General features: G+C 42.0%; 1 protein-coding gene across 5 annotated transcripts in view; it reads left to right on the forward strand.

Moving 5' to 3' along the window:
- Positions 1–1,297: 1,297 nt before the first annotated feature.
- RNF180 (ring finger protein 180) overlaps positions 1,298–13,689 on the forward strand; it is a 241,324-nt gene continuing 228,932 nt past the window's right edge. For 2 of the 5 annotated variants that reach the window (XM_070056912.1, XM_070056913.1), the window contains exon 1: positions 1,298–1,508. In XM_070056912.1, the coding sequence (XP_069913013.1) occupies positions 1,386–1,508 (123 nt within the window). In that variant the 5' untranslated portion in view covers positions 1,298–1,385. Of the gene's footprint in view, positions 1,509–1,593; positions 1,890–2,061; positions 2,083–2,543; positions 2,905–13,689 lie in introns of those variants that run through there. The other 3 variants (XM_070056914.1, XM_070056916.1, XM_070056915.1) reach the window with 3 other exon arrangements.

Raw genomic sequence — 13,689 nt, forward strand, 5'->3', positions numbered from 1 at the left:
TAAATTCCCTGGCTAGAACCTCCAGTATTCATTTGAGAGGTAGAGCTACAGACAGTGAGAGACAGAGAGAAAGGTCTTCCATGTGCTGGTTCATTCCCCAAATAGCTGCAATGGCTGAACTGAGGAAATCCGAAGCCAGGAGCCAGGAGCTTCTTCCAGGTCTCCCACATGGGTGCAGGAGCCCAAGCGCTTGGGTCATTTTCTACTGCTTTCCCAGGCCATAGCAGAGAGCTGGATAGGAAGAGGAGCAGCCAAATGGGAAGCCAGTGCCGCAGGCATAGGATCAAAATGCTGGCCCTGGGCTTTTTTTAATCATGAAAAGGTGTTGGATTTTGTGAAATGCTTTTCCTTCACCTATGGAGATGATCAGGTTAGTTTTTGGTTCTTCCGTCTGTTAAAACGGTGTATTAAAATGACTAATTTTGTTTGTTACACCAACCTTGCATTCCAGAGACAAAATCTCACATGGTTATGCTGTAGAATCGTTTTTGTATGTTATTGGATTTGGCTTCCTAATATTTTGTTGAGGATTTTTTTTTTTAAACAGATGTATTTATTTCAAAGGCAGAGTTAGAGAGAGAGGAAGAGACAGAGAGCAAGACAGAGACAGATCTTCCACCTGATAGTTCACTCCCCAAATTGTTGCAACACCTAGGGCTGATCCAGGCCAAAGCCAGGATCCTGGAATTCCATCCTGATGGCACTCGGGCCATCTTCCGTTGCTTTCCCAGATGCATTAGCAGAGAGTTGTATCAGAAGGGGACAGGAGCTGAAGCCCACATGGCTGACAGTGGCTTAACACTCTGTGCCACACTGTCTCCCTTGTTGAGGATCTTTTGGCATTAATATTCATAAGGCAAGTTTTCTTGTCATGTCTGCCTGATTTGGTTATCCCCCTCCTCCTCCCCTTCTCAGGTGGGAAATCATTGCATATAGGCCCTAGTTTTGAGACAAGACTCCACGAAGAAGCCACTCAGGTAAATGGACATTTCTCTATCTAGCAGAGAAAGGTCATACACTCCTTTAAGGTCTCTTATTAGACTCCTTCGTCTTCCTCAAGCCGAGTAATAAAACTTGCTTTCATATTCCAAATCTTATTTATAGTCGTTTGATCATCTATTTTCATGGCTGTGAATCCGGGGTTTATGGGCACTGCCAGGTCACCATTTACTCCAAGCGGCCCCCTCCACTGCCTGGATGAGCACTTTGATTTACCTCTAGTCACCAATCTACCTGCCAGCTGTCATTTGTCAAGAGTCAGGCCTCTTCAGTGCTTAGCCCCAGCCGTGCACAGATGGAACAAGAGGGTAAGCGACGACGACGGTGACATCAGAGGGGAAAAACCAAGGCCAGGTCCTGGTGTTGCCTCAGGACGAGGCTTAGGCATGGAGATGGGTGGCTGGGACGCCCGCGGAGTTTCAGTAGGAATCGACCCTGCAGGTGGAACTGGGGCCAGAACTCCAGGGGGCTGGGAGAGGACGAGGGAGACCGCAACTTCGGTTGCTCTGGTGAGCAGAGGAGCAGACGGCAAAACTTTGCAAGGGTTCCGCCCCGCCGCGCGCGGCCCGCGCTGCCTGCCGGTCTGCGCGGGGTCAGGGCGCGGCGCCGCCCACGCGCGGCCCGGGTGGGAGCTGGCTGAGGTGGGGCGAGACTGGCCGGTGGCGGCGGCGGCGGCGCCGGCTCGGGGGCCGAGCCCGAGGCCGCAGGGTCGGGGCTGCAGGCGCAGCTCGCGCGCTTTCCGCGGGGTTTGGCTCCTGTCGCTTCCCGTCTCCCCGAGCCGGCATCGCCGCCGCCGGAGCCGCCGCGAGTCCTCAGCGCCAGGCTGCCGGCGGCCGGCCGGGCGCGCCGGGAGGGGGCGCGGAGCGAGGCGCTCCGGGACGCGGACGCAGGTAAGGGCCGGCGGCCGCGAGCCCGCGGGGCGCGGCGCAGCGTCTCCTCGAGGCGGCGCGGCCTCGGCGCGGCGCGGCGCGGCCCGGCCGCACGGTCACGGGCGCCCATGCTGGCCCCCGAGCGCGGACGCGCCGAGTGGCAGGGCTGCCGCCGGGCTGGGGCTGGCCGGGCTGCCGGTCTCGCGGGCCTCAGGTGACGCGGCGGCGGCTTAACTTTCGCGCCCGGGGCGCCCGGGGCCGAGAGGCTGGCGATCCCGGGGGTTGGGTTGCCGGAGCCCTGGCGGGGAAGCGCCGGGGGCGTGGCGGGGGAGGCCGGGGCCGCCGGGGAGGGTGTGAGGGTCCGACCCGCGTGCTGTCCGGGTCCGGAGCGAGGAGGAGCCGTGGGCTGCTTCCCCTCAGAGCTGGTGGGGACGGTGGGCTCTCGCAGCCCGGCGCGGCCGCTTCCCCGACACGGATCCACTTTCATTGTCTGGTCCATTTCAGTATCGGCGTTTCAGCCGCTTTTGTTGCAGCCTCGGGTCCGGAGCGTCCAGACTCTGTGGCAGGCACGGGTCCGAAGGGGAGCCCCGAAAGGCAGCCGGGCGGCGGCGGTCCTGGGAGGGGAGATGGTGATGAGTGCTGTCGTCAGCGCTAACATGGACATTACCGTGTTCTTCGCGAGAGAGCACTCGGTATTTTTGTAGGATCTAATGGGTTTAAGTGCACCCGTGGAAGGGTTCATTAGTTAACTTCAAAGGAGCGTCATGTGGGCAGGTTACTATTAAATTACCCATTTCATAGGCCAGACAGCTGAGACGCCCACGAAGAAAAGTACTGATTATATCAAAAGTGAGCAGTCAGTGCAGGTGGAAGTTGGGATTAGAACTTGGCTGAGTTGCCCTCCATCCAGCCCGTCTCCAAGCCTCAAGTGCAAAGGAGCATTCAAAGAATGCCGGTCTGACACCTTTTCTATTGCTGTTTACGCATCGTTACAGTTTTTCTTTATGAGTATTGCTGAACGCTTTTAGGTCCCTGGGTGAGTACCCCCTAAAAGTGATGCTTGAAAGATCACAATGACTCTGGGAAGGAGTAAAATCCCTTTGTCTTTCATTTGTCAGCTCTTTGATTTCCTGACTAGATGCAGTGGCACTGACAGCCCCAGAGAGCCTTGATGATCCTAACAGAGACCCTAAATTCTTATTTAATAAATGAGCAGAATGGAAGATGTAGGCTGCTCGATATCCCTGCATATTGAGCAGCAAGTTTACTTTTCTTAGAAAGAATTGAACATTTAGGAGAGTAATCATTTTAGTTGTTTTCATGAAAATTGTTCAGATATTGTAAATGTGTTATGGTTGTGCTTTATCTCCCTAGAACTGACAGTCTTTTGCCAGTTTCCCTACTGTTTGCTCGTAGCTGGTTTTGCCAGTAGATTGTTTATTGCCTCATTTGGCTTCCTCTTTTTCATTTTTATGTATTTGGTTTTTAAAGTGATTTTTTTCTTCCAAAATTCATGAGAGTATTTTAAAAAAACAAGCTTTCTTTCTTGGTAAAAGAGAGTTAACTGGAACTTTTATGAGTGTATATCTGAGGCGAGACACCAGCCTGTTAATGAGTAACTCTCAAACATCAAACAGGAGTTCTTCCAAGCTAGTATGCAATAAATGATCACTTTTAATAGACCTCTAATATTTTATGACACACCTACCTGAATAATAATACTTTTCACTTATGTAATGTCTTTGTCAAGAAAATTAAGCTAAAACATTTCACTTAAATTGTGCTGTGTAGAGCAGAATTTTAGGGGACAGTGTTCCTAGTTTTAATTGTTGCCTCATGGAATAGACAAAGTTTTCTTTCCTTTATAGCACCTCCACTCAGCCATCTGAAAAAAGAATGGTAAATCTGCATTTTGTTTCATAGGGGTATGTAAAGAATTAATGAAGTTATATCTAGGAAATAGCTTCAACTCAAAGAAAACGGCTTTGTGACTTTGAAGTGTGTCTACTCACAGTCCTGAAATACTAAACATGTCATCATTTAAGTTTGTAATGAGAGTGCTTATTGTAAGTAGTCATCTTTGGAGTCTGAAAGCTTTTTCCAGTAGTACAGCTGCTATTCATAAGTATTTTGAATCTTTTGAAATTTTTACTTAAGCATCATAAAATGTGATTTTTATGATCACTTTTGTGAGTACTTTTTCATTTGTGTATTTTTAATTAACGTTAGCAACTTAGCTTGAGCACTTATTTTGTATACTAAATAGGCAGAAGGATTTCTGCACGGTTCTCAGTTCTGCCTTTAGGATTTTACCACTATTAAGGCTATTTCAAGGATTATCCTGGTGAAAAGAAAGTCAGTTTCAAAAGGGAAGTTTAAAAATAGATTAAAATAGTGACAACATTGTTAGAATAGCCGTGCAGCATCCCAGAGGACTACTCTGAAGGGGGCAAGGCTTACTTGGAGGCTGAGATTCTATAACAATTACGTGTTATTAAACATTTTGAAGCTAATAATTTATATTGTAATCTATGAGTTACACCTTTTCATCATATTGACTTTTCTGGGAATCAGAAACTTCACATATATGTTAAATAGATCATATGAAAGTTGGTCACATATAAAGGAATAGGGTTTGGTTAGGACTATATTTTATACTGACATTTCAACGTCACATACATGCAAATGTAAATCAAATAATTTAGAACCATAAAATTTGGCTCCACATTGTATGTTTTGAGTCTAATATACCTGGAGTATGCCAAACTATAAAATTGTTACTTAAAAAACAAAATTAGCAAGTTACTGGTACAATAGACTTTCCTGACCACACCATTGTCAAAAGACAAAATTGCAACAAATTTAAAGATCTGGTTGGTTTTTATTAGCAGTTTTAGAATCTGGCAGCATTTCATGGTACAAAATAGAGTGTTCTAGGGCCTGTGACAGAGAAGTTGGTTTTATAAAGTGGAAACAAGGAAACAATAATGTATATTAAGTGGATTGGTTTACTTCAGGTTTGATTTTTTTTTTGGTAGGCATTAAATGATAGGGGATTTTCTTATGCCAGTTCACTGTGACTGAACCCTTTCAAACTGGTTCCTAGGAATATCCTGTTCTTAGGAAAAACTGGTCTCTTTGTAGTATTATCTGCTTCTTTAAAGTTTCATTTTGATTATGCGGCATTAAGCATGAGTAACTTCATTTTTGTTTGGTTCATTCTAAAATATTGTCCTGTAAAGTTTTACTTAATACCACTTACCAGGGACATTCATTTTCTTCATTCTGTCTGGGTTGTTTATTACTATATTACTGTTTTACATGCTGTCTTAGATCATTTGTGCTGCAATAGCAAAATACCTGAGACTGGGTAATTAATAAAGAACAGAAATTTCCGTTTAAAAAAATTTGAATTAGAGAGAGAGAGAATGAGAATCGAGATCCTATATGCTAGTTTACTCCCCAAGTGCCCATAGGTCAAGTCAACAGGGAGCAAAAAAGCCCCTTGAGCTATCGCCTGTTCCCTCTCAGGGTTCACACTAGCAGGAAGCTGAAATCAGGTGGAGCCAAGACTTGAACCCAGGCATTCTGATATGGGATTCAGGTGTCCCCACTGGCCTCTGAACCATTAGGCAACACACTTGCTGCCGAAGTTTATTCCTGGCAAATCCGAGAAAAGAAAAGGGTGCTAGCAGATTTGATGTCTGGAGGGGGCCTTGATCTCTGTTTCTAAAATGAGCATTGTATCTTCCTGTGGTGGAAAATGGAAGGGCAAAAGAGTTAGAAGCTAGTTCCTTCCAGCCTTTTTGTAAGGTTTTAATCCACTTACAAAGTTATGAGGGTAACTTGTAACTTAAATACTTCCCAAAAGGCCCTACCTCTTTTTTTTTTTTTTTTTTTTTAAAGATCTTATTTATTTGTGAGGTGTGTTACAAGACAGAGAGAGGGAGAGACAGAAAGAAAGGTCTTCTATCCACTGGTTCACTCCCCAGATGGCCTTAATGGCCGGAGCTGAGCCTACCCGAAACCATAAGCTTTTTTCGGATCTCCCACGTGGGTGCAGAAGCCCAAGCACCTATGCCATCTTTTACTGCTTTCCCAGGCCACAGCAGAGAGCTGGATTGGAAGAGGAGCAGCTGGGACTCTTGGGTACCCATATGGGATTCTGGTGCTGTAGTTGGAGGCTTAGCCCACTAGTTACGGTGCCAGTCCAAGGCCCTACCTCTTAATACTACCACAATGAAAATAAAGTTTCAACATAAATTTTGGTGAAGTCATACTCAGATCAAGCATATGTGTAAGTGGCAGAAAAGTTAAAAAGAAAATACCATCATTTAAGAGATTGATTGGTCTGGTCCCCTAAAATCACTATGAAGAATGAGTTTTATGATCAACATATGACCTCACTTCTGAGGTCAGAAAAGTAGGAAATTTTCTTTGCAATCTGAATAAAGAGTTGCTTATCTTTTGATATTCAAGTGGGAAAAGTCCCATTATTTATCAGCAACATCTCTTTTAATTGATAATAAATGGAAACTTTGAGAGAAGTCACTGACTTTGAAAAGCAGACTATTGAAGTGACAAGTAAATTACCAGTAGCAAGCAGAAATTACCCCTAGAATGGCCTTGTCAAATCAAAAATGAGCAAATGCGGTGATAAACATTATCTCCTAGTTATCATATGGTTTGCCCCAGATAATGTGTAGTGCTCATCTTATCCCAACCATGAGTTTTTTTTTTTTTTTTTTTTTTTTTTTTTTGACAGCCAGAGTTAGACAGTGAGAGACAGCGAGAAAGATCTTCCTCCCATTGGTTCACCCCCCAAATGGCCACTACAGCCGGCGCTGTGCCGATACAAAGCCAGGAGCCAGGTGCTTCTCCTGGTCTCCCATGCGGGTGCAGGGCCCAACCACTTGGGCCATCCTCCACTGCCTTCCTGGGCCACAGCAGAGAGCTGCACTGGAAGAGGAGCAACCGGGACAGGACCTGCGCCCCAACTGGGACTAGAACCCGGAGTGCTGGCACTGCAAGCAGAGGATTAGCCAAGTGAGCCGCGACGCCGGCCGCATGAGTTGTTTTTCATCTCTGACATTCACCCTAATCTGTGACTGTGACCTTATCTTTGGGTAGAAGGTAGTTGGAGGTGAAGGGATGAAGATATCTATTTCATATGTAACATCGTGTTTTTCTTAATCTGGAAATTGAAGAGTTTATTTTTAAAATCTTGTCATAATTTTCTCTTATCAAAGCAGTCTCATAAAATTTCCTACATCAAAATATTTTGTTTTGGCCCTGGTAAACAATGAAGTGTACAAAAATAGGAATAATGTCAATGAAAAGTATTCTTGGCACAGTAAACATTAACCACTTAATTAACAAGGTATTTTCTGAGATTTTAGAAAATTTTTGAGAAACGACATGAATGCTGGAAATGATTATAAAAGCTAACCCAGGAAATTGAAATATTTTTTTAATATGTGGAATATTTCTCTGTAGCAGGCAGAAATATTAGACAACATTGCATTAGTAATACAGTTGCTTTGATGTTCCATAATCTGTTTGCCTTATGAGTTCACTGATAGTTTCATAGCTTGAAAACCTGAAAAACAATCGACAGATCAACACAGACGTTAAAAATAGCTTCCAAACATCCTTCATTAAATTGCTGAGATAAGCATGAGACTTGTTCTGGTTGAAAATTGCCTGGCCTATTCAGAAACCTGTTACAAACATTTACCAAGGATCCAAAATAGAGGTATGGCTATCCTGGCAGCATGGAATGAATGGTATAGACATGTGGGCCAATTTATAATGAGTAAATTGGAAGCTACTCAAAGCTTATTAAATGGATTTGGAAATTAAAACTAAGATATATTTTCCTGGCAAAATTCTGCTTAATTTTTTAAAAGAATCTATTCTTTCCCAGACCTTTTCTTTTCTGGAGAATTCATAAATTATGTAATGACTATTTATAAAGCTATATCTGTTTGGCTTAGAATCAAAAACAAAACTTTTTCTGCTTAAGTCAAGCTGTATACTTAATTCTGGCAAAACAGTCATACCCTTTTTTAGTTTAGTGTTGTAGATTATTTGTTTTCCTTGCTCAGAAGGCCCAGTCCTCTTCATAGTACCTAGCTATAATGCTGTCTGAATCCTCTCTATCCTTTAAGACCGAGCTGGAATACCACTTTCTCCATAAAGCTTTCCCCTGTTTCCTAGTTCTTGTTTTTGTTTTTAGTTTACCCAATAGCTGTATTTGTTACTTTAAAAATTATTTAGATATATTTTTGAAAATTTACTCATTTTGTTTGGAAGGCTGAGTGACCAAGTTCCCTTCTGCTGGCTCACTCCCCAAATGCTCACAGCAGACAGGGCCAGGCCAGTGTGAATTCAGAAGCTGGATGGCAGTGGATGATACCTGTATATATCAGTTTATAAGGTAGATCTATGGGAGAAATTTCTTTCTTTCTTTTTTTAAATTTATTTTTATTTTTTGACAGGCAGAGTGGACAGTGAGAGAGAAAGACAGAGAGAATGGTGTTCCTTTTGCCATTGGTTCACCCTCCAGTGGCCGCCGCGGCCGGCGCGCTGCGGCCGGCGCACCGCGCTGATCCGATGGCAGGAGCCAGGAGCCAGGTGCTTTTCCTGGTCTCCCATGGGGTGCAGGGCCCAAGTACTTGGGCCATCCTCCACTGTACTCCCTGGCCACAGCAGAGAGCTGGCCTGGACGAGGGGCAACCGGGACAGAATCCGGCGCCCCGACCGGGACTAGAACCCGGTGTGCCGGGGCTGCAAGGCGGAGGATTAGCCTAGTGAGCCACGGCGCCGGCCGAGAAATTTATTTCTCAGATGGTTGGGTATGAAGCCTAAGTTGTGCTTCATAATTATGTCAGTGGTTTCGTAGACAATACATGGTTTTCTCAGAGTGAGATAACTTAGTTGAAATTTAAAATGCGTGTCTAGGTTAAAACAACATTGGATGGTGATGCACCACACGGCTAACAATAGTGTGAGATATTATGGTTCTTAGGTCTCAACGAGCAAGAGAAGAGGACCATCACTGAAACCCAGAAAATGTTGGTATGTTGAGAAGACTGCTTGATTAAAAGCCTGAGTTAATCTGACAGAAGAGTCAGGGAATAAATACATTAGCTTCACTTTCTTCCCATTCTCTGATGTCCTGTTGTCAAACCGAATTCCAGAGCCAGAAGGCAGAGGATCCCTGTGTTGCAGTCCAAATGACAGTCTCTTGGGACAGTTGATTTTTGGGGGGGGGGGGCAGGGGATGAAGAATATCTAGCACTGTATTCATATAATCAAGAGAGTATCTGGTTTATACTAATGTAAGACATGTTGTACTATTTCTTAAATAGCACATGTTTCTACTCTAATTTAGGTACTGACATTCAGTAACACTATTTTTTGGTTGGTGAATTTCATATGAAATGTAATCATTATGCCTTTGTTTATGCCCCATCCTGTTGAGTGGGGAAAAGTTGGAATCATTCCCACTGAGATCAGGAACCATACAGGGATACCCATTCTCACCACTGCTATTCAATATAGTCCTGGAAATTTTAGCCAGAGCCATTAGGTAAGAAAAAGATATCAAAGGGATACAAATTGGGAAGGAGGAAGTCAAACTATCCCTATTTGCTGATGATATGATTCTATGTATGGAGGATCCAAAAGACTCCAGTAAGACTATTGACATTCATAAGAGTTTGGTAAAGTTGCAGGATATAAAATTAACACACAGAAATCAATAGCCTTTGTATACACAGCCAAGGCTATGGCTGAGAAAGAACTTCTTATTTATTCATTTGACAGTTATAGACAGTGAGAGAGAGAGAGACAGAGAAAGGTCTTCCTTCTGTTGGTTCACTCCCCAAACAGCTGCCACGGCCAGCGCTGCACCAATCTGAAGCCAGGAGCCAGGTGCTTCCTCCTGGTCTCCCATGCGGGTGCAGGGACCCAAGCACTTGGGCCATCCTCCACTACCCTCCCGGGACACAGCAGACAGCTGGACTGGAAAAGGAGCAACCAGGACTAGAACCCGGCACCCCTGTGGGATGCCGGTGCCGCAGGCAGAGGATTAACCAAGTGAGCCACGGTGCTGGCCCCGAGAAAGAACTTCAGAGATTGGTCTCATTCATAATACCTACAAAAACCTTTAATACCTCAAGTAAATTTAACCAAGGAAGTAAAAGATCTGTATGATGAAAATTGCAAAACATTAAAGAAGGAAAGAAAAGACACAAAGAATGGAAAAATATTCTATGTTCATAGAGTGGAAGAATTTATATCATCAAAATGTCCTTACTGTTGTAAGTAGTTTAAAGATTCAATGTAATCCCACTCAAAATACCAATGATAGTCTTCTCAGATCTATAAAAAAGTGATACAAAAATTCATATGGAAACACAAGGGACCCTGAGTAAATAAAGCTATCTTAAACAACAACAAAAAAGCCAGAGGCATCACAATACCAGATTTCAAGACATACTGAAGCACAGTTATAATCAAAATAACCTGGTATTGGCACAGCAATAGACATGTAGACCAATAATAATAGAATCTCTAGAAATCAGTCCACACATTTACAACTAACTTATCGTTGACAAAGAGCTAAAATCAACCCCTGGAAAAAGGAGAGTCTCATCAACAAATTGCAATGGGAAAATTAAATCTCTGAATGTAGAAGTATGAAACAACACCTATACCTTATACCCTATATGAAAATCAGCTCAAAATGGATCAAGGATCTAAATCTATGACCTGATACCATCAAATTATTAGAGGAGAAAATTGACATAGGTGAAGAATTCTTGGAAAAGACCCCAGAGGCACAGACAATCAGGGCCAAAATAAACAAGTGGGATTACATGAGACTGAGAAGCTTCTGCACTGCAAAGGAAACACTCAGGAAAGTGAAGGCACAACTGACAGAATGGGAGAAAATATTTGCAAACTATATAACTGATAAAGGATTAATTCCCAGTATCTATAAAGAGCTCAAGAACTTCAGCGACAACAAAACAACAATCCAGTTATGAAATGGGCAAAGGAATTGAACAAGCATTTTTCAAAAGAGGAAATTCAGATGGCCAACAGACACATGAAAAAAAAAAATGCTCAGAATCACCAGCCATCAGGGAAATGGAAATCAGAACCACAATGAGGTATTATCTCATCATAGTTAGCCTGCCTGTCATACAGATATCAAAAAAACAATAAATATCGGTGAGTATGTGGGGAAAAAGGTACCCTAATCCACTGTTGGTTGGATTGTAAATGAGTACGGCTATTGTGGAATACAGTATGGAGATACCTCAGAAAACTAAAAATTGGTATATCATATGACCCTGCAATCCCACTTCTGGGAATTTACCCAAATGAAATTAAATCACAGGTGAAAGAGTTATCTGTAGCCCCATGTTTGTTGCAGCTCAATTCACAATAGCTAAGATAAATAATCAACCCAGATGTCCATCAACTGATGACTGAGTAAAGAAATTATATATAGTATTATATATATATAGTATAAACTATATGTTATATAGTATATATTCCATAGTATATATTATATATGGTATATATAGTATTTAGCATTATATATAGTATATATAATATATAGACATTATATATATATAATACTATACATATATATAGTATTGGAATATCACTCAGCTATAAGAAAATAATGAGATCCTGTCTTTTGCAACAAAATGGATATAACTGGAGCCATTATACTTAGTGAAATAAGCCAGGCCCCAAAAAGAAAATTCCACATGCTTTCCCTGATGTGTGGTAACTAATAGAGTACCAAAAAATGTGATGCATAAGAGCAAAATTGACATTTTGAGATTTAATGATTGCAGCATTTGTACTCTTGAGCAGTGTTTTTTTTTCTTCTCACTAGTTGTTGGGCTGTTTATTTATTTCAGGGTTAATCTAATGAGTACAGAATAAGCTGAAAGTAGATCATTGTGAAAATTAAGAGAAAGAATAAGAAAGGAAAGAGAAGAAATGGAAGGAGCATGTGCGGGAGGAAGGGTGGGTGTGAAGTTTCATTAGTTCCTAAATCTGTATATAGGAATTGTATGAAATTTGTTCACTTTAAAGTTTAACAAAAAAGGAATATTTAAAGAAGGGCTATATGTAGTTAAACTTTCCCAATGTGGTTTATGAGATTCTTTTTTTTTTTAAAGATTTATTTATTTATTTGAAAATCAGAATTACAGACAGAGAGGAGAGGCAGAGAGAAAGAGGTCTTCCATCCGATGGTTCCCTCCCCAATTGGCCGCAATGACTGGAGCTGTGCCAATCTGAAGCCAGGAGCCAGGAGCTTCTTCCAGGTCTCCTACATGGGTGCAGGGGCCCAAGGACGTGGGCCATCTTCTGCTATCCCAGGTCACATCAGAGAGCTGGTTCGGAAGAGGAGCAGCCGGGACTAGAACTGGCGCCCATATGGGATGCCAGTGCTTCAGGCCAGGGTGTTAACCCACTGCGCCACAGCACCGACCCCAGGTTTATGAGATTCTTATGCTCCTTTTCATTTCATGTTTGGTATTGCAGGAATTTAATTTTTTCCAGTGTGGTGGATGTGAAATGGTATCTCATTTTTAATTTTCATTTTCCTGACTTGTGGTAAGGTTGAAAGTTTTCACATGATGATTCTTCATGTGATTCTGGAATTACATTTTCACATTTTTCATTAATTTTTCTGATGGGTGTTTGCCATTTAAAAAATTGTGTTGTAGAATTGTAGATGCTAATCAATTATTTATATTTGCAAATTTCTTCCTCCTGTGTTTGGATTTTTTCTTGACTTTGCTCTTATACTGAAGTTAACAGTTGTATCAATATATAAAGTTATCAATATTTTCTGCCCTGTTTTATGTAGCAGTTTTATGATCTAGCATGTCATAACAACCTTGATCTCCCCAGTGTCTGTAGCTTTCAGACTTACTTTTTTTTTTTTTTTTTTTTTTTTTTGGCAGGCAGAGTGGACAGTGAGAGAGAGACAGAGAGAAAAGTCTTCCTTAGCCAGTTTTTAAAATAATACGAAACCCAATGACTTCATGTTTTTATGTGGACTTTTTAGTTTAAAATGTGTGAAAGGTTTACTACTTTCTATTCCATTGTTAATTTAAAAGGAGAAAATATGTATTTTCTAATGGATAGTTTCATAAAGGTTATAAATAATTTTCATGCACCCAGTAACAGAGCTATTAAATCATATGAGTCATGAAACTCGGACTGTGTTCTGTAGTGATATGGCTAAAAAGTCAACTTTCTATGATGGTTTATGAGGCTGAGACAAGCTTCCTTTGTTGGTGAGTGTTAGATTTATACAGGTGATGCCAATAAATTGTGCTCTGACTTTGAGCACAAGGTAGGCTCATGTTTGGACTTGCTTGCGCTTGCTTATTCTGCTCACCCATTCTACTGATACATGCCCAGTACTCTGCTTGCACTAATGTCAGCCCTCTGTATCCCTTGGCTCAACTAAATGTGGATTCAAATATTTTTTTAAAAAACATCTGTACTAAACATACGTAGACTTTTTCTTGTCAGTATTCCCTGAACAATACAGTATAACAATTATATACATAGCATTTATATTTTATTAGCTACTATAAGTAATCTAAAGATGATTTAAAATATGTAGAAGATATGTATAAGTTATATGCAGATACTATGCCATTTTACTAAAGATATTTGAGTATCTGGGGCCATTGCTGCCCACGGGGGATCCTGGAACCAATCCCATGCAGATGCCAACGGATGACTGTATTAAACAGTTGAGCAGTTTGCA

Source organism: Oryctolagus cuniculus, chromosome 14 (assembly GCF_964237555.1).
Source record: "Oryctolagus cuniculus chromosome 14, mOryCun1.1, whole genome shotgun sequence".
Lineage (NCBI taxonomy): Eukaryota > Metazoa > Chordata > Mammalia > Lagomorpha > Leporidae > Oryctolagus > Oryctolagus cuniculus.